Source organism: Fistularia commersonii, chromosome 13 (genome assembly GCF_037954325.1).
Source record: "Fistularia commersonii isolate RoL2024-O1a breed Wild chromosome 13, RoL_Fcom_v1.0, whole genome shotgun sequence".
In the NCBI taxonomy this organism is placed as follows: domain Eukaryota; kingdom Metazoa; phylum Chordata; class Actinopteri; order Syngnathiformes; family Fistulariidae; genus Fistularia; species Fistularia commersonii.
The window spans coordinates 7,368,357-7,386,701 of record NC_141296.1 but is presented as its reverse complement, the minus strand read 5'-3'; the positions used below and the strand labels follow the sequence as shown (position 1 = coordinate 7,386,701).

General features: G+C 37.2%; 2 protein-coding genes and 1 pseudogene across 3 annotated transcripts; 2 read left to right on the top strand and 1 right to left on the bottom strand.

The window, feature by feature from the left end:
• Window positions 1-18,345, top strand: part of LOC147227795 (uncharacterized) — a 412,630-nt pseudogene that overhangs the window by 230,893 nt on the left and 163,392 nt on the right.
• Window positions 98-5,952, bottom strand: rbmx (RNA binding motif protein X-linked). Its single transcript, XM_086158048.1, has 10 exons — window positions 5,669-5,952; window positions 5,461-5,586; window positions 4,877-4,983; window positions 4,625-4,790; window positions 4,377-4,520; window positions 4,179-4,290; window positions 2,860-2,988; window positions 2,689-2,780; window positions 317-1,918; window positions 98-202 (listed from the first exon to the last, which is right to left on the bottom strand). The coding sequence occupies exons 2-9, from the start codon at window positions 5,567-5,569 to the stop codon at window positions 1,602-1,604; spliced, it is 1,176 nt and encodes a 391-aa protein (XP_086014174.1). The 5' UTR covers window positions 5,570-5,586; window positions 5,669-5,952; the 3' UTR covers window positions 98-202; window positions 317-1,601.
• Window positions 7,120-17,966, top strand: tm9sf5 (transmembrane 9 superfamily protein member 5). 2 transcript variants are annotated; one of them, XM_086158024.1, is made up of 18 exons: window positions 7,120-7,422; window positions 7,956-8,023; window positions 8,114-8,207; window positions 8,296-8,423; window positions 8,525-8,654; window positions 9,090-9,217; window positions 9,619-9,733; window positions 9,835-9,914; window positions 10,022-10,127; window positions 10,569-10,619; window positions 10,956-11,088; window positions 11,245-11,364; window positions 12,243-12,300; window positions 12,805-12,964; window positions 13,069-13,220; window positions 13,354-13,465; window positions 14,182-14,353; window positions 16,976-17,966. In XM_086158024.1, exons 1-18 carry the CDS (start codon window positions 7,288-7,290, stop codon window positions 17,041-17,043), a joined length of 2,010 nt encoding a protein of 669 aa, XP_086014150.1. In that variant the 5' UTR covers window positions 7,120-7,287; the 3' UTR covers window positions 17,044-17,966. The 2 variants fall into 2 exon arrangements, with proteins under 2 accessions (XP_086014150.1, XP_086014151.1); XM_086158025.1 differs by lacking the exon at window positions 10,569-10,619.

Genomic DNA, 18,345 nt, shown 5'->3' with positions numbered 1-18,345 from the left:
GTACAAGAGATAAACCGATGTTTTTTAAAATGTGGAATGAAAACGGTCTCTGAAAAAGGTATCTTCAGCATAAATTCCATTCTTTCATGACACATGATTTGTTTTTTAGCTTTATTTAAAAACATTTGATCCCATCACCCAGGGGTTCGCTTTCCTTTGGTAAACTTCTACCAGGAGTGTCAACAGAAGAATGTTCCAGCACCTAAGGGCACAAATTTTAAAGTCAATTCATTCATTCATTCATACCCACATGTATCACATTTTTTTTCACACCAACTTTGTATTTATTAAACATTGTTTTTAATTATTCAAATACCTGCATTAGTGCGCTGTCATCTTTGGTCCAACAACCTGAGGACACAATTCAAGTACGTTGCAAGGGCAGTTGCTTTTAAGGATGCTCATCCTGCAACAAGAACATACCATTAACATACTATACATTTCTTAAGTTGTGTATTTTAAATATACATTTGTGAATTATCTAAGTCCATGGTCCAGCTGAGTTTCGTTTAAGTGATCATTCCAGTTGGGTAGTTACGATGATGAAGCACTTCCAGAGGTCTCCTTCGTTTGTAAATGGCATGCTTGAGGAAAAGGGTTTGATATTGAGAAAAAGGCCATTTTGGGATTTTACAGAGGAAACTATGGAAAAAAATATTTCCTATGATTTTAAAAAGCGCTGTTGCCAATCATGCTTATTGAGGTTAGACAACTTGTTAGGGAAAAGGATGTCCATCGTCTTGAGGGCTCAGCTGGTAAAATGGCTGTTAACCAAGGACAAGGGATGTGACGTCTCGAGGTGGCGGCACTTCTGACAATTTTAGCTGAAGACAAATGGACTATTAAGACAGGCTCATTCAGTTGACCTCCATTTTTCTTTGGTCCTCTGAGGTAAATGTTGTCTTGAATATTGCCATGAGTGAGGATTGCAATACAGGACAATGAGAAACTCATTTACAGAGGAGAAACAAAGAGGTTTGCTTTGCTTACCAGCTGTTGACTATCAGTTGAGTTGAAAAGAATCTTGCATTTGGTTGTTGTCTTTGGTTTTGTCGTTGCATGCCATCATATAGCTCTAGGGTGATGGATCCATTTCCATGGAAACTACATTGGAACATTTTGACAGTAACATTTGCCTGACCCATATAAACAGTAGTGACCACTTTGGAAGCACATTTGTGTTGTGTATTAAAGTTCCACGGCTATAAAAGCACGAAGAGACACTAAGCTTTACAAAGAACTTGGTAAAGGAGATCAAGTTCTTATAAACATTCAAGTCACTGTCTCTGTTCTTGTTTTGAATATCGATGAGCAGTGGTCATGGTACAACCAAAAGCTTTATTAGAGTAGGAAAGCCAGACTTATAGGGTATTGCAGATTCCAACAGCACTGAATGTACAAAAACTAACACTCACTTGGTAACTGTACTGTTACATGAGCAAGAGAAATACTAATAAAAAAATGTTTACACAATAAAAAAAAGAAAAACTGGGAAATTCCACAGATTTAGACATGGATGGTTTGTCAGATTTCTTCCAAAACACGTGTTAATTGTGTACGAAGACTAACATGTTTTTCTAAAGTGATTTCCATGTCCATTTTTAGTATCTGCTCCGAGCCATTCCTCTATCAGCTCGATTGTTTCCACGGCCACCACGCGGCCCTCCACGACTTGAACTGCTGTATGAATCTCGAGGAGGGTAGCCTCTCTCGACAGGGGGAGCTGGGCCCCTCTCCTGCCTGCCCATTCGCTCACCACGGGCTGGTGGATATGGGTCACTCCGACTGCTGGGGTAACTGTCACGACTGCCATAGCCATCCCGGGAACTGCTGCCATAGTCATCATAACGACTGCTTCCACTGCTCCCACCATAGGATGGTGGGGGGCCCCTTGAGGGTGGGGCGCTGCGAGAGTTACCTGCAGGGTCAATGGGTCAGGTAATTGGCAAGGTTCATTGACACATTTTCTTGTTTGGTCAAGTTTTTTTTTTTTTTGCGCCAATACATTTAAATATGCAACATAAATGGATGACATGTTTACATGTCCCATCACTTAATGAATCTTGGATTCAACACGGGATATTTAGTTGACATGGGCAGTAGCACATTCCAGCCCAGGGAATAAATGGGCAATGTTACTTGTTTCAGCATGCCATTGATTTGAGTAGCCATTTTTCCTTTAAGGGCTCCAAGTGTTAGAAATGCAGGTAAAGGTGGAGTTTTCGGGGTGGTCTTGATGGATTACTCCTTGAGGGAGTGCTTTGATTGGCATAGGCAACATATACGGAGGGGTCAGCAGATGTTTCCAAGGACATTTGGGGAATTCCTTATCGTTGTCAACTCTCAGGGGATACATGAGTTCGTCTGCATTTGTATGATACTGTTAAACACATTTATTCTTTTGAGGAATGCATCAGTAAGGGATTGACTTGTATGGGCACAGCTTTCCAGTTTATTGTGTTGCTTAGTGGAGATGCCAATACTTTGTATTTCTAATAGCAGGCCTATTGCAACTTTGTAATTCAGCCTGCTTTAAATGCTGTTTCCTCTGGGTTATGGGAACAGAAGCTTCTTGTGACTGGAGGTTGAGGAAGTCAATGCTAGGATTTGGCTGGTTGTTTCATTATTTATGCAGCTCTCCTTTGTGCCAGAGCGTTCCTGTCTTACACTTGTGTAATCATATCTTACCGTAACCATCATATGAATCTCTGTAGGAGCCACCACTTGGACGGTCGACATAGCCTCTTGGTTCCCGGCCTCCCCCGTAGCCATCACGGTCACTGCATCATAAGGACAAACTTATAACAAGCTGAAATGATAGCATTGTGTTTATTTTTTCATATCACTCCAAACTCTTACCTGTAACCCCTTGACATTGAGCCATAGTCATCCCGAGAACTGGAATTGGAGTATTCTCTGTATGAATAATCCCTAGGTGGTGGTCCATAGTCCCTTGAATCTCTTGAGTTATAATCCCGACTAGAGTAGCTATCAAAGATAGCACAGCGTAAGTCAAGGGTGTAACTATTAAATTGCTTTCTCTTTTAATTGAATGGTGAAAACATGTAAACCAACAATTTAAGAAAAAGAAATGCACATTGAAATAATACCCTATATGTCATACCGCAACAGAAAAGTTCATTTTCAACTACACAACTACAAAAAAAAAAAAAAATGATTACAGTGAAACACAGTAAGGAGTAAGGTTTTAGCAACCATAAACCACACTCTGACCATAGGTTCCATAACTGAATGGAATTTAGGGCTATCAATATTTATTTATATATTATTATAATAACATTTAATATTTATTTTTTGTTCTGAAGGTTTTTACTTGCAGCACTTTTCAAGGTTTGCTGTACTAATGAGTCATAAAGCAGGCTCTTAATAGGCTACTTATATTATGATAAAGAAAACTCCCCTAGACCCTCTCTGTATTAGAAAAATACTGAGGCATGAGTTGTGCATTGTTACACTCTTAGAAGCCTCTGAAGCAACAGAACAGTGTATATACATTTTTTCTAGTTTGTAGTGTGTAGCAATTAATATTTGTACCCACAATCAAGAATTTAAGAGTAAAATCCTGAAAAATTATAGAATTCACAAATTTAAGTAATTTGATATGTTACACAAAAGCGTATACATTTTGTTAGAGAATTTCACTGCTCTTACATAACACGCCCAAAGTAATATTGATCATAACTTTGGATATTTAAACAACCTACACTGCACATCATTGGGATATTATTAAATCAGGTTTGTGTGAAAGTGGATTATCATAATTGTAGGGCAGCCATGGCTCATTTGATAGAGCAGCCGCCACTACAATTATAAGTTGGGTTAGTGGTTCAATTCCAAGATCCTCCTGTTTACATGTTGAAGTGTCCTTGGACAAGACAGCAAACCCTAGGTTGCTCTTGATGACATTGTTAGCATGGCAACTCTGGCACTGTGTTGAGTATGTGTATGAGAGAGAGATAATGGGTGACTGCTAACCCTCAGAGAATGTGACGGACCAGGAAACTGCACCAGATAATATTAGACAATGGTATCTTTTTTTAACCTTTAAGCAATAGCAGGTACACCAGAGTAACTCATATTTCAGTAATGCTTAAGAGAAGGCCATTCACAGCTATTCACTCTAGTGTATGATGTGATTAAATGTTAGAATGCCACACCTGTCTTTGGAGTTATAGTGGTCATCTCTCGGTGAGGGATAATCATCACGTCTAGACATCATGGAATCTCTGCGAGGTGGCCCATAAGGGTCCCTGTCTCTTGACATGGGACCTGAGACAAGAGGAACATAAAATATGCTTGTTCATGAACCAATACCAAAAGGTTTCACACATTTCACCTCACATTCACACTATTACCTCTGCTCATGGGACCAGATGGGGCAGATCTCTTGGGCGGCGGGCCTCCATTACGAACTGGGGGTCCTCGCTTCATTGGAGGGGGCCCTCTAGATGACATCCCTTTAAAGAAGGGTTCTGAATTCCCTGAATTATCGTAGTAATCTTTTGACAAAAAAAAAAATGAATATTAGCACTTTGTCTTAGAAGATGGAAATTTTATAAACTTGTTTATTTACAATTCAAATTTAAAATACAAAATAATTTACCCCGAGATGGGGGGCCCCTCATACCACCCGGACCTCCCCTGGATCCACGTGGACCTCGAGGGGCAAAGCGACTGCGGGAGTGCATGGACGGTGGTCCTCTTCTGCCCGCACTCTCGAACTGGGGTTTGGTGGCTTGCTCAACCTTTATAGGCTTGCCATCAAGTGACTGTCAGCAAAGAATCACAAATTGCTTTAAGTACTTCAAGTAATTTCGTACTAGATATATCAAGTGTTCCTGATCAAATACTGTACCTTTCCATTCATCTCCCGAGCTGCATCCTTTGCATCAGCTGGACTTTCAAAAGTCACAAAAGCGAAGCCTCTTGACTTGTTTGTTTCACGGTCTTTCATCAAAATAACTGAAGGAAAATGAATTTGGAAAGTGCGTGAGCTTTGAAACTTGACTATGTGATGATGGCAAAACTAATTCATTAATCAAAACTTTGTTCTACTATCGATAATCATCTTATTCAATATAGCTGAGATACATTTTTTATTTTCTATAATGTAATGTCAGGTCTCATCAGTTTTACCCCATTTATCCTTAAAGGACGATGCATACTCTTTTAAAGCAACTTTACAAAAATGAAATACATCATCTCTACCAAGTAATACAAACACAAAATTCTAAAGCATGAGTGGATGTTATTAGCTCCGATGATATTTTAATTACATGTTGCTATATCAACAATGATCAATGAAACTGTGCACTAAATCGCGTTCTCGGATGTGAAAATTAAACTACCGAAAGCATCACTGCTCTAAGATATTTGTCCTGTTAAGGAAAACAAAAGAAAATGTGCGAACTGGAAAAACAACAGCGGTGCCTCTCATACCTTCGACAATCCTGCCATATTTGCTAAAGTACTGCTCCAGGGCCTTCTCGGTGGTTTCGGTATTCAGTCCACCGATGAAGAGCTTCCCCGGTCGGTCTGCCTCTGCCATACTGCGAAATCGACTTCCTGGAACAACGAGTCGTTTTCAGTTCCAAAATTTAACAACACAACGTGAAATTTAACGGCGGAAGCATCCCTGAACATCTACCTGATGCAGACGTTCAGCCTGGGTTGTTGAATGCGCAAAATGGCGATAAGCGCGGACGGTTGGAACGTTGGCTCACTGTTCCCCGCGTGTGATGACTTCAGCTATGAACCGAAAACGATAAAATTTTCTAATTTCCAGTCGTTTCCTCACACGGAAAAGGAATAACAGTACAACTGAGCGGCCGATCATGAAATTACACGGAATAGCACCCACGGCCTCGAGTGCGGTACAGATGGGCTACGCACACTAGCTAATGTAACATAACTGAGGACTATATTGGTTTCTTGGCTAGGCGCTCTCTTACTCTTATTATCAATTCCGGAACACAAAGCGACACAAAATTGTCTGGCGCCACCTATTGGGTTGGAATGAATATTACCACGAGTCCCTTGAGACCTTTTTATAGTATGCTGTTATAGTTAACAAGCTCGTGAATGAACAAAAGATTACGATCACGGATGTCGAACAAATATTTTTCCTTATATAAATAATTTGAAAACAAATTCGCTCTTTGCTTCGCTTGATGACATCACAGCTTTATTGTGACATCACGCCATTCAAATTTTAATGCATCACTGTCGCTGTTTTTGTTTTCTTCCACATTTACTTCGCTAGTTTTTTGGACGGCTTCCACCAACCACATGTCATCATCATCATCATAATCTTCTTTCCATGCCGGATGTATTTCACATTCAAATGAATCAACGATGAATAAAAATAATTCTGTATTACACTGAAAGTGACATGTGGATGTTAAAATTCCAAAGAGTGGCGGAGAAAAATTACAGCAATAAAACATGAGAACAGCCGGACTTGATAGCGATGAGGTTCATAGAGCTTTAATTGGACAATATTACATATTTCTGAATGGCAACCAATATAAATGCTCACGGGGAAAAAATGTTTAAGAATAATACATGACTGAATGGGTGTTCCTTTACTGCAACTATTCTGTGGAACCTGTTTTTCCGACCCGGTCTCCTGCCTTTTACCTAGTGTGAAAATATTATCGTCCAATTTAGGTGTTGGTACGTTAAAGGGTTGTAGTTAGACTAAAGTGTATTCTACCATTTGGTATTGAAAGGCGTAGCCGTATCTTATTTTAAAAACAATGTGATTATTGTATGGTATGCAACGTCAGTGAAACTTTCTTGTAATCAAGTTTTTGAAAACTAAATATTGCATCCGATTTATTTATTTCAAAATAAAATCCGCGGAACATGTACAAGTCAGTCAGTTTAGGTAGGTCAGATTTATCTATCACTTTTGTAATGGCTATGGAAAATAGTTTCCAGATAAGACAATACGATAGTTGAGTTCAAGTATATTATGAATCAATACATGATCTATAAGACCCTTATGTGAGTTGGTGGTTATGTTTTGGTAGTACCTCTTTACACTTCCGGTGTGTAATCATTACGTTTCTACGACGCATAATTGACACACTCCCAGAGGCTGCTTGCGCCAAACGGGTCACCCCGCATCCGTACTGCGTCTCCTCCACAAGAAATATCAAGCTAACCGTGAGCTGCTAGCGTACAGGGTTACTCTGACAGCGATTAACATTCTTAATCTGACTGAACTTTTCACAGTCTAAGGTTATCTGTATCCGCGGTAAAATGAAGAGGCGGATACATTCTGGTTTTACTCTGGTTTACTTGCTAGTTTTACATTTCTGCTCGTGCGTGGCGTTTTATCTTCCGGGTTTAGCCCCAGTGAGTTTCTGTGAACAGGGCAAAGCTAAAGATTGCCAGGTATGATGATTTAGAATACTGACATTGCTGTGAAATTTCTGTATACATTTGAATAGTTTTCATCAAATTCTGTTGCCACCATATTTTACCTTTTCCAACAAGCCTCTCACTTTAGGCCTCGACTACTGCCTGGTAACAACATTAGCATAAGTTAATATTGCAACGGTAAAGGTCGCTAATTGTATATTTTTTACACGTTATTACATTATTAATTGTGCGTCTGTATTGAAGTTTCGACTCTAAACTCATATTGTCAAGTCAAGCAACGACAATTTAAATAAATTCAGTTAGAGTACAGTGATGGCAACCGTCACCTATTTCTGTTAATCTTATTATTACTAAAGTGGCTAAATTAATGGAGTTTTTAATCAAAATTAAATTGGAACCATATTATTTGTATATATGTGGTCACAGGGATTTAGTATCATACAGTTTTTCACTGCCAGTACACCGTAATTGATCAGTAAGGGGTTAAACATCTCACTTTTAGATCAGCTGATGCTCATTGAACAAATGCTGTTGCTTCTTTACAGTCAGAGATACGATTGTTCGTCAATCGCTTGGATTCTGTAGAGTCAGTTCTGCCTTATGAATATGATGCGTAAGTAACATTTTTATGCCGGGGGATAATTTGCACACTGTCGTTACGTATCGCTGTTTAATTTTGTGTCAATCTGTGACTTTGTGAAAGCTTTGACTTCTGCAAAGATGATAAGGAAATTAGGCCATCTGAGAACCTTGGACAGGTGCTATTCGGTGAACGAATTGAGTCATCACCGTACAAGGTAGGTGTTAAAAGATATTTAGAGCCATGTTATTAAATATTATTTTTCAAATGTTTGAGGTTCTCTGTGATCATCTGTTTTTTTTTAGATCTTCTTCAAACAAAATATTAAGTGCAGGATAGTGTGTAAAAAGAACTATCTGAAAGATAACCAGGAAGATGCCACCAAACTGGATTTTCTTAAAATGGGAATGCAGCTGAACTATCAACACCACTGGTTAGAATAACAAAATCTTTGTGTGTGTGTTGATGCAAATTTGTAGAGGATAATTATTTTTATTGTAAGACTTTTCATTGTCATATCATTACTTTTTACAGGATCATTGACAATATGCCAGTCACATGGTGCTATGAGGTGGAAGACAGTCAGAGATACTGTAACCCCGGATTCCCCATTGGCTGCCTCTTCACTTCAGAGGGTCAAGCTAAAGATGCTTGTGTTATCAATGTAAGTTGTAATTGAAGTCATTGAGTAATTCTTGGGAATTAATGCTCCTCTGATTTCTGAAGGATAGTCACGATTATTGAGCAACCTGTCAGATACGGGAATATTATGTTACATGATACTACAATTATTGCTTGTTAATTAAGGAGAATTGATTGTTCTGATATTCAGAGGTGAATTTTCTGATCTTAAGGTAGATCAATGATATCCTCCTAAATTACAAATCATGTCAGAGATTTCTCACAAAAATCCTTTGTCCCCAACATGAGGGTGAATATAATCCATTCCACAGGTCCAGTTGCCATGACAGCATTAACCATGCCCTGGATAATTCAGATTCTTCATAGACACAATTCTACATGAACTTAATTGTTTTTTAAGCTTAATCCGTTAAGTTTTAAACATCTTAACTCAAGAAATCATTTTTTTTTCCCCCAGTCTGACTACAACCAGAGGAACACATTCTATGTCTTCAACCATGTAGACATCAAGATCAGCTACCACAGTGAAACATCAGAAGGATGGCAAGGGGCCCGTCTTGTTGCTGCCACCCTGGAACCAAAAAGGTAAGTATTTGTTGTAGTAAAATAACCTATCAGTTTTTTTGAAAAATAATCATGCATTGATGAGGGCAACTTCTAAAATGCATTGCTGCCTTAATATAAAACTTGATGAGTGATGATGGAATTTAACATCTTCGGGCAAGGCAGACAGTCTTCTATCTGCCTTTTTTTCTCTGTCTCTTTTATTTTTCTCCCAGTAGATACGATGTGTGTGTGCGCGCATTTGTGTGTGTGTGTGCATGCTCGTATGCATATTGTTTTTTAATCAACATCGTTGTTTGTATTTGTTATTCAAGGTCCCATTATTGTTCTGTTGCAGAGAAGCCTGTCTGTATAATGATTGGAACAATTATATTAGAAAAAAAAACTGATTTCGACCACTCTTTTTCTTATTTGCTGAATAGTATTGCACAGGCAGATGAGAAAAATCTTAACTGTGACGGAGGTAAACCCATGGAGGTCCCTGCAAAGTTTGAAAGTGATGTGTCTATAGTTTACACCTACTCGGTTACCTTTGAGGTAGGGCACCAAATTGTGTTGACAAATTGTCTACAATTATCTGAAAAACATGTAATTCAGTGAATGACATTATTAATCATTTACGCTTTTCTTTTATTAAGGAAAACTCATCTATCAAATGGGCCTCAAGGTGGGACTACATCCTGGTCTCCATGCCTCACACAAACATTCAGTGGTTTAGGTAAGAGCACTTATTTATGTTCTGTGGCTCTAATACCTCTCTATAGTTGTGGGGTCTTGATGCTTGTTTTTGGTTCCAAAGTGTGCTTTGTGTTTTGTTTCTTGTAGTATCATGAACTCTTTGGTCATTGTTCTCTTCTTGTCTGGCATGGTTGCCATGATTATGCTGAGAACACTTCACAAGGACATTGCCAGATACAATCAGGTGGACCAGGTAAATGCAGCACATCGGTCATTTTGAGCAGACCTTCCTTTACCATGTAGTCTCCTTGCATGTGAGTTAAAATAGCGAAGATAATACACCTAAATCCATTGAATCTTACCATTTTGTTATGTTTATATATATATATATATATATATATATATATATATATATATATATATATATATATATATATATATATATATATATATATATTAAATAGAATGTGTGTTGAGCAATCAATATTTTAACTATGGAATAGCTACTAATTCTCAACTGGAAGGGAAAAACCTCACACTAGTATCAAGTAAAACTACGTAATCCAACAGCTTTCTAAAAACATTTAAAATATTTTCAAATTATCAAGGTACTGTTTTATGTTGAAATGAATAATTAAACCTCGGTTGTAATGTTAAATGGACAAAGAGGTTTTTATTTTGTCACATTTCACAGACAGACTTGATAAAGGTTCCAGCGACCAGGGAACAAACCTCTCTGCACTATGTAAGCTTGTTGATAAGCATTATAAGCGTGGTAATTCAATCTGGTGTTTGGGTGTGTGATTGTAAGGATCAAGCATATTAGGTTAAATGCAAAATTTGGTGTGAATATGTTTTAGTTATCACTTTGAAAAAACATTTCCCTTATTGATACTGAAAACACATTTTTCACACCAGATTTTACAACTTTTTGTACACCTTTCATTTATCTTATTTTCATTCACCTTATTTTCCTTTACTAGAAGGTGTCACAATGAGGTATTACTCAGTTGAGGTTTGTGAGCCTTCTCCTCTCATATTCTTGGATTATCAGTGCATCGCTGTTTGCTGTTGTTTGTAGGAGGATGCACAAGAGGAGTCAGGTTGGAAACAGGTTCACGGGGATGTATTCCGTCCACCCAGGAAAGGCATGCTGCTGTCTGTGTTCCTTGGACAAGGCACCCAGATCTTCATCATGACCTTCATCACACTATGTATGAAGTATTTTATGTTGAGTCTGGACTGCACCATTTGGTGCCAGTGTTTGAAAAAGCTGATAGCAGACTAGATAAAACATTTCTAAATACAGTCTTTTCAGCTGTCAGAATGTTTGTTTGATTGAGTGTGGTGGTGATGTTTTTCCAATGTAGTCCTGGCCTGTCTTGGCTTCTTGTCACCGGCCAACAGAGGTGCTCTGATGACATGCGCTGTGGTACTCTGGGTGTTGTTGGGAACCCCTGCTGGTTACGTGTCTGCACGCCTCTACAAAAGTAAGAATCCTATGAAACTTGATTGTTGTTCTCACATAATACTGTATTTTTTGCACTATAAGGCGCACTTAAAATTCCTACATTTTCTCAAAAATTGGCCATGTGCCTTATTATCCGGTGCACCCTATGTATGAATTCTTGTTCTAACTGACCAAACCAATTTTGTGTGGCACACTCCGCTCAAAAACTGTCAAAATGTTTTTGTGTGATTTTGATAAGCAACGAACCCACTCGGCTTGATTGATCGTTGGACCATTCCCACCTGACACAGGGACGTTGTATTAAAGTTGGTCCTTGGTTGAATATGGGTTGCAATGTCAAGCAACGTTATACAACTAATTGTGTAGTGCTAGAGTACAACATTGTCCCAACCTCACATCAATTTCAGGTGTCTACTATCGTTGGCAACGATAAACCAATCAGTCAGACTTTTTGTAATACCGCTATGTTCTGTGCTTCAACATAATATTACTGTAAATTTGTGTGTATGAAGAACCCTAAAAATGGCAACTGTCAAGAGACATGCTTACGAAGCAGAATTCAAACTCAAGGCTATCAGTCATGGGAATAGAGCAGCAGCAAAAGAATTCAACATTAATGAGTCAATGGTACAGAAGTTGAGGAACTAAGAAGATGAGTGCCAAGTAAAGACCAAACAGTTTTCAAGGGAAAAAAAGTGAGATGAATAAAGTTTGACTAAACTGTTTTGTTTTCCTCTACATACCATATGTTTTATCATGCGCCTTATATGAAAATTGACCTGTTCATTGATATTGTGCCTTATAAGGTGAACCTTATGGTCTGCAAAATACAGTAATCAAACCAAACAGTGTTTTATTTTTGATTTAATATTCTTATTTCCTGTGGATTTTTTTTAGCTTTTGGAGGTGAAAAGTGGAAGACAAATGTCCTGCTGACAGCACTCTTGTGCCCTGGGTAAATTTGCCTACCATATTAACAAAAGCCCATATTACAGAACAGCCTAAATCTATATGGTGTTGAGCAGAAAGATGTTATTATGATGAGTCATATTGTTCTACTAAAGTTATGTTAAAACCTGTCTTACGGTAGACATTTGTCATGTTACATATTAGCCATCATTGAGTCTTAGTTTTTTCTGTAGTCAAAAAACACACTCATATTTTGTATTTAATATCATTCTTTATTGATAAATGAGTGTTCATGTGAGTATAATATGATAACTTTAATACTTAAACTGAAATGGCCTTCAGGATGTATTACATTTTATCTGACTTAAAAGCTTGAAATAGCTCGGAAATTTAGCTGTAGAATAAAATTTGGATCCCTGTTCATATATCCTTTTATGAAGTACTGAATTCTTTGGTCCTTAAAATAATCAGCGATTGTGGGAAGTTATCAAAGTGCTGTTGATTTTCCGATAGGAATAATTTATCTTTGAATATCCCATCCACTCCTCAGCATTGTGTTTGCCGATTTCTTCCTGATGAATCTGATCCTGTGGGTGGAGGGTTCCTCTGCAGCGATCCCTTTTGGTACTCTAGTGGCAATTTTGGCCCTGTGGTTTGGAATTTCTGTGCCACTCACATTTGTTGGTGCTTACTTTGGATTCAAGAAACCTGTAAGTGTGGGTTTGAAAAGTTGAGGAATCAATTGAGCTTGAAATCAAATCAGTTTCAGATTAGTATAAAGGTATGGCTCTAAACTCTTTCTTTATCTGGTAAGGCAATTGAACAACCAGTGCGAACAAATCAAATTCCTCGACAAATTCCTGAGCAGTCCTTCTTCACCAAACCCATCCCTGGTATTGTAATGGGAGGAATCTTACCCTTTGGCTGCATCTTTATCCAGCTTTTCTTCATCTTAAACAGCATTTGGTAAGAGCAAATGACAGCTGTCTTTCATGTTTGGTCTTCAATTCAAGTTTTGAACTAATATGTTTGTGCTATAACATTGAGGAGGAGTTTGATGTACTAGGTCTATGCACACTAATGAAAGCTTGTGTCTTAGGTCTCATCAAATGTACTACATGTTTGGGTTCCTGTTTCTGGTGTTCATCATCCTACTCATTACCTGCTCCGAGGCCACCATTTTGCTCTGCTACTTCCACCTGTGTGCTGAGGTATTCAAATATTTAGGACCATTTATCTCAGTTACCACATTTAAGTTGAAACCCTAGTTATATTAAGCAATACACAAATACTTAATTTTTTTTAGAAAATGCATGATTAATATGCATTTAAGAAGAAAAAATGTTGTCAAAAGGTCATCAGTGTTTGTTTGTGCGTGTGTGACCTATTTTTCTATGGCGGAGGTCCCCAACCAGCAAGTCATTTAGTACAATGCCACACAGAAAGAGTAACAATGTTTTTTTTTCCCCCATTTTATCATCCGTATGAAAGATGTTTTCTTTTCAAAACTCACCAGATTCTCCCAATTACATACATCTGTCCCTCATAACACATTTTAAGGCACTTGTCTCCATCACCTGACATGAACCCCAAGAATTGAGTCCACAAGGCAGTGTAAAATATTCAAAAGCAAATGTCATGAATCAGAATAATTCAAGGCATCCAATGATTCAGCGTTATAGTGAGTTGTGTATGGGTTTTTTATGCACTTTATCTTTGCTTTCATACCAGTCGCATCATTTTATTTCGGTACATCTATGTGTCAAACCGTGAACGCTAGTCTGTGGGAAATACTTGTTTTACATGAAACCGTTCAATAGTGCAAAAAAAAAAGGGAAAGGACCACTGTTTTATGGTTTTGGTGCTGGTTGCCATATTTCTAAAATCAAGAAATTCTCAACCTGTTCTTTTTCTGTTATGTGTCCAGGACTACCACTGGTGGTGGCGGTCCTTCCTGACAAGCGGCTTTACAGCAGTCTACCTGTTCATTTATGCTGTGCATTACTTCTTCTCAAAGCTGCAAATAATTGGGGCAGCCAGCACCATACTCTACTTTGGATACACTATGATTATGGTCCTCATCTTCTTCCTCTTCACAGGTGAGACTTTATGCTAGTTAGCATATGCTCTTTCAGTAGCAATGTTAAGGGTAATTGAAATTACTAAAATCTAATTCAAGGTAAGTATAATAATATATTATGAAAAGTGTGTCCACTAAGTGGCTGTGCTATAAATGAAGTAAGAGGAAGTTGACAATAACCAAAATTTAGAATTGTGTTTCATAATTTTCTCTTAATTCTTGTATGTCCCATATAAACAAAATTCAGAAAAAAGGGATCATATCCTTGTATTCTTTATGTTTGGTTATATCCTCCTGTTTTGTTATTACAATTTCATTATTCTCCATCCAATTCAAGAACCAGAAGTGTAGGATTACCGGTATAAGCTTTTATAAAAAGGTATCAGTTAACACTGATCTGTCATCATGAGGTTTACTTCACAATGCCCATGACACATCTATCTTGCCATGTTGCAATTGTAGATTCAAATACATACTTTTTACGCCATGAGTTAATGTCAAATAGACATTAACCAGTCATATTGTAAATACAAGGTCTTATGTGTTTGACACACAGACTTTTTCTTCATGTCTTGACAATCATATTTGCACAGTGGCACAGAAGTTCAACTGTTTGTTTTTTTTCCAGTAGTAAAAGTATGACATGTTCTAACTAGTCCCACCTTGCTCGAAATGAGATTAAATACTTTTATTAAGATTTATATTTATTGAAGTAATTTCAAGGATTTTACAATCTCACAAAGTTTAAAAATTGAGGGCACTGTTTACTATAGGTTATCAAAAGCCATACAGCTGCATTTAGCCCAAACTTAAGCATTATAATACTCCAGCTTAACTTTGAACACAGTAAATCAACTATAGTAAATTTACATAAAGGAAAAAGCGCAACTTGATCTTTGATGTGAAGCTAATTTGATGAAAACACGATTTTTCAATCTGCTTTTTGATAGAAAAGTATATGGCAGATATTACCCTCATATTGTTGTTTATTTCTGTAGATGAAATTATAGAAGCGCCATCTTCAAATGTGGATTTATCACATTTCATAAACATAATCTTTACGCTTCGTAGCCTCCCACAAAAATTCAGCTGTGCAGTTGTATACCAAAAATACAAGAAAGTAAGATTCAGGGCTCCCTGCTATCTTGGAAAACTGGGAAAACTTGACTGTTTTTTGGATGTATATGGCCCAGCCATAGAACAATGCTGCCCTTTCAGACATCTTGCTCAGAGCAGATTTTCTATGTCAAAAGCAGAGGGATTTAGTTAAAGCGGAAAGAATTTTGGTTAAATTACTCAAGCTCTATGCTGGGTAAAACAAAGAGTTAGGTTATTTCATGTAAAGGATCTTTTGACTTACTTATAGTATGATAAAATCTTAATTTTATTTTAATTAAGAAACACTGTGACAGAGTTTGATAATTTTAAAATGTCTATATATTTTTTTCATGCATATTTTGTATTTACTGTCAGTCTTTAATGATAACTGAGTGTTTCTGTGAGTATAGTTGTTAGGATAGCTTTAATACTTAAACTGAAATGGCCTTCAGGGTGTGTAACATTGTATCGGACTTAAAAGCTGGAAATATCTTGGAAATTTAGCCCTAGAATAAACTTTGTATCCCTGTAGCATGGGTATAATATCCTGGCTGTGGTTGTGTTGTACACAAATAGGCTGACCAATGTTGACACTATTACAGCCCTCTGGCCAAGCCCAGTTGTTCTACACATCCACTGTGATGAGTCAAAGGCACATACGGTTTGCTGAAATGGAAATATTTTTACAACCAGATAACAGGCAATACATGCGTGGTCTTTATGTCACCCGAAAATAAACTCCTCAACATCACAACTGATGATGGCGTATTAAGGACAGATAAAAGTTAAACTTTAGCCCTACTTGTCACTGCAACACTACATGACATTATCTTAACACAGAGCTTCAAGTAGCAAGGGGATGAGATGTCAAAAGATTATCGCCAAGGACTAATCCAAGGATTCAAGGAAAATATGACAACAATCCCTCCTTGCTTCAAATTTTTGAGCTGAATAATCTTAATCTTCCTCATTTCCCATTTTAAAGTCTTAATTTTCTTGTATTTCATTCTCACCTCATCCACAACTTTGATGTCAATTTAATTCAGGATTAGGCTGCGTGGCTTCCATTGAGCTGTCACTTTGGACTTTTATACCTAGTTAAATAGATCCAGGAAGGGGGCCATTCTGACTACTCAACTTTTTGGAGTCTTTGGCAAACTTAAATTCTTGAATGAATGAATCATGAATCATTGGTATTGCTGCTGTTCTAGCACCAGTAGATGTCAAGGTGCTGGATAGCATCTGGTTGAGACGTAGCAGGGTTGTACATTCCCCCACCAAAGTTCAATGTGACCTTTCTCAGAGGCTTCCTTCCCTAGAAAATAGAATCCTTGTATTTTGTATATTTTCGATAATTGTGAGGTATGTGTACTTGGTCTTGTTGGCACAATTTCAGCTATGTGTCAGTTAGGAGTCAAATATTGAAGGCAAACTCTGCAGTGCAACCAGGTCCATGAAATGATGGAGTGAAGCCAGGTTTGCTTTATAATCGTTTGTATATACGCTTGTAATATTATTCTTCTAACCTATCTTTTCTCCTCAGGTTCAATTGGCTTCTTTGCTTGCTTCTGGTTTGTAAATAAAATCTACAGTGTGGTCAAGGTGGACTAGAGGATTAACAGACAAGGTGGTGTAATGGTTTGAGCCTCTTCAGTGTTGGCAGTGTGCGGATATGGTTTTGAAGAGCCTGAACTGAAGTCATTATTTTATCATACACAAGACTCGAGGAGCCAAGCTCATCCTCTTTTGTGCTTTGAATTTATGTTGCTATTGTTCTTTACAAAAATGTACATAAATTTGTGTTCACTGTTGATCAGTAATATTTTAAATGGGGACCTGACACATCAATGTGGTTTCTAGTGAATTGTCCTCAAAGTGAACAGCAATTTTTTGGGGGGATTGGGCATAACAGGATAAATGGAAGGGTTTTAATTTTCTAAATGTAAAATGTCTACTTTTCTTTTCTATTTCCTTAAGGCTAAATGTTTTTGGTTCATCTATATGTACTGTTCTGATGAAAGTGTGTTTGTTCATCCTGTACATTGTATAGACTGAGTGAATGAGGGTGCTACTTAAACATTATCACAGTTATTAAACCTTCCATAGTGTTTTTTTGTTTTATTTCTAGGTGACAATGGGGCAATAAATATTTAAATATCAAACTGATGTAGTTCAGAATTGATATAAAACATTGACATTGCTCCTGAAATGTCCACTCTTGCATTATATGGTTTATGTTTGCATAAAATCAACATGGTCAGTTGATTAAGAAGCACACTGTATCACAGCTAAATGTGGAGATCCGTAATGATATTTCCCGTTTGAGTTTCCCACATGTTCATCATAATACAGTCCTTGAATTTACTGAAGTATGTAAAGTTCTTTTGAGATGCACCGTTTCAGATTTTAGCAAGCAAGTTAACCTGTAAATTCAATAAAAATGCCACTGGTTTTCTATTGAAGCATTGTAAAATCATCTTCCAATGTAACTTCTTTTTTTTTCTCAACAAATAAATGAAGGTTGTTTTTAGATGGTAGAATGTATACTAAAATTCCAGTGTGCTCTTTATAGTTTACCTTATTTTTCTGATAACAAGACAAATTTCAAATATTAATTCTCTTGGTTCTAATGTACATTTTTATCAGAATGACCATAGATGATGAACAGTAGTTTCATCTACTGGCTTCAGGTCATTTTTTGAATGAATTTTAATTGTGTATTAGAAATCCTTACATTTGTCTTATTACTGTGCTCAAATCTCCAAAATCTGTTTTCAAAAAATACTTTTCCAATGTACACTTGAAAAAACAGACACCAATATAATTCACTTTTACTTAACATCAGACATTTCTCACATCAGTTCATTAAACAAGGAATAATACAAAAGCACAATAGAAATCACAAAAATATGT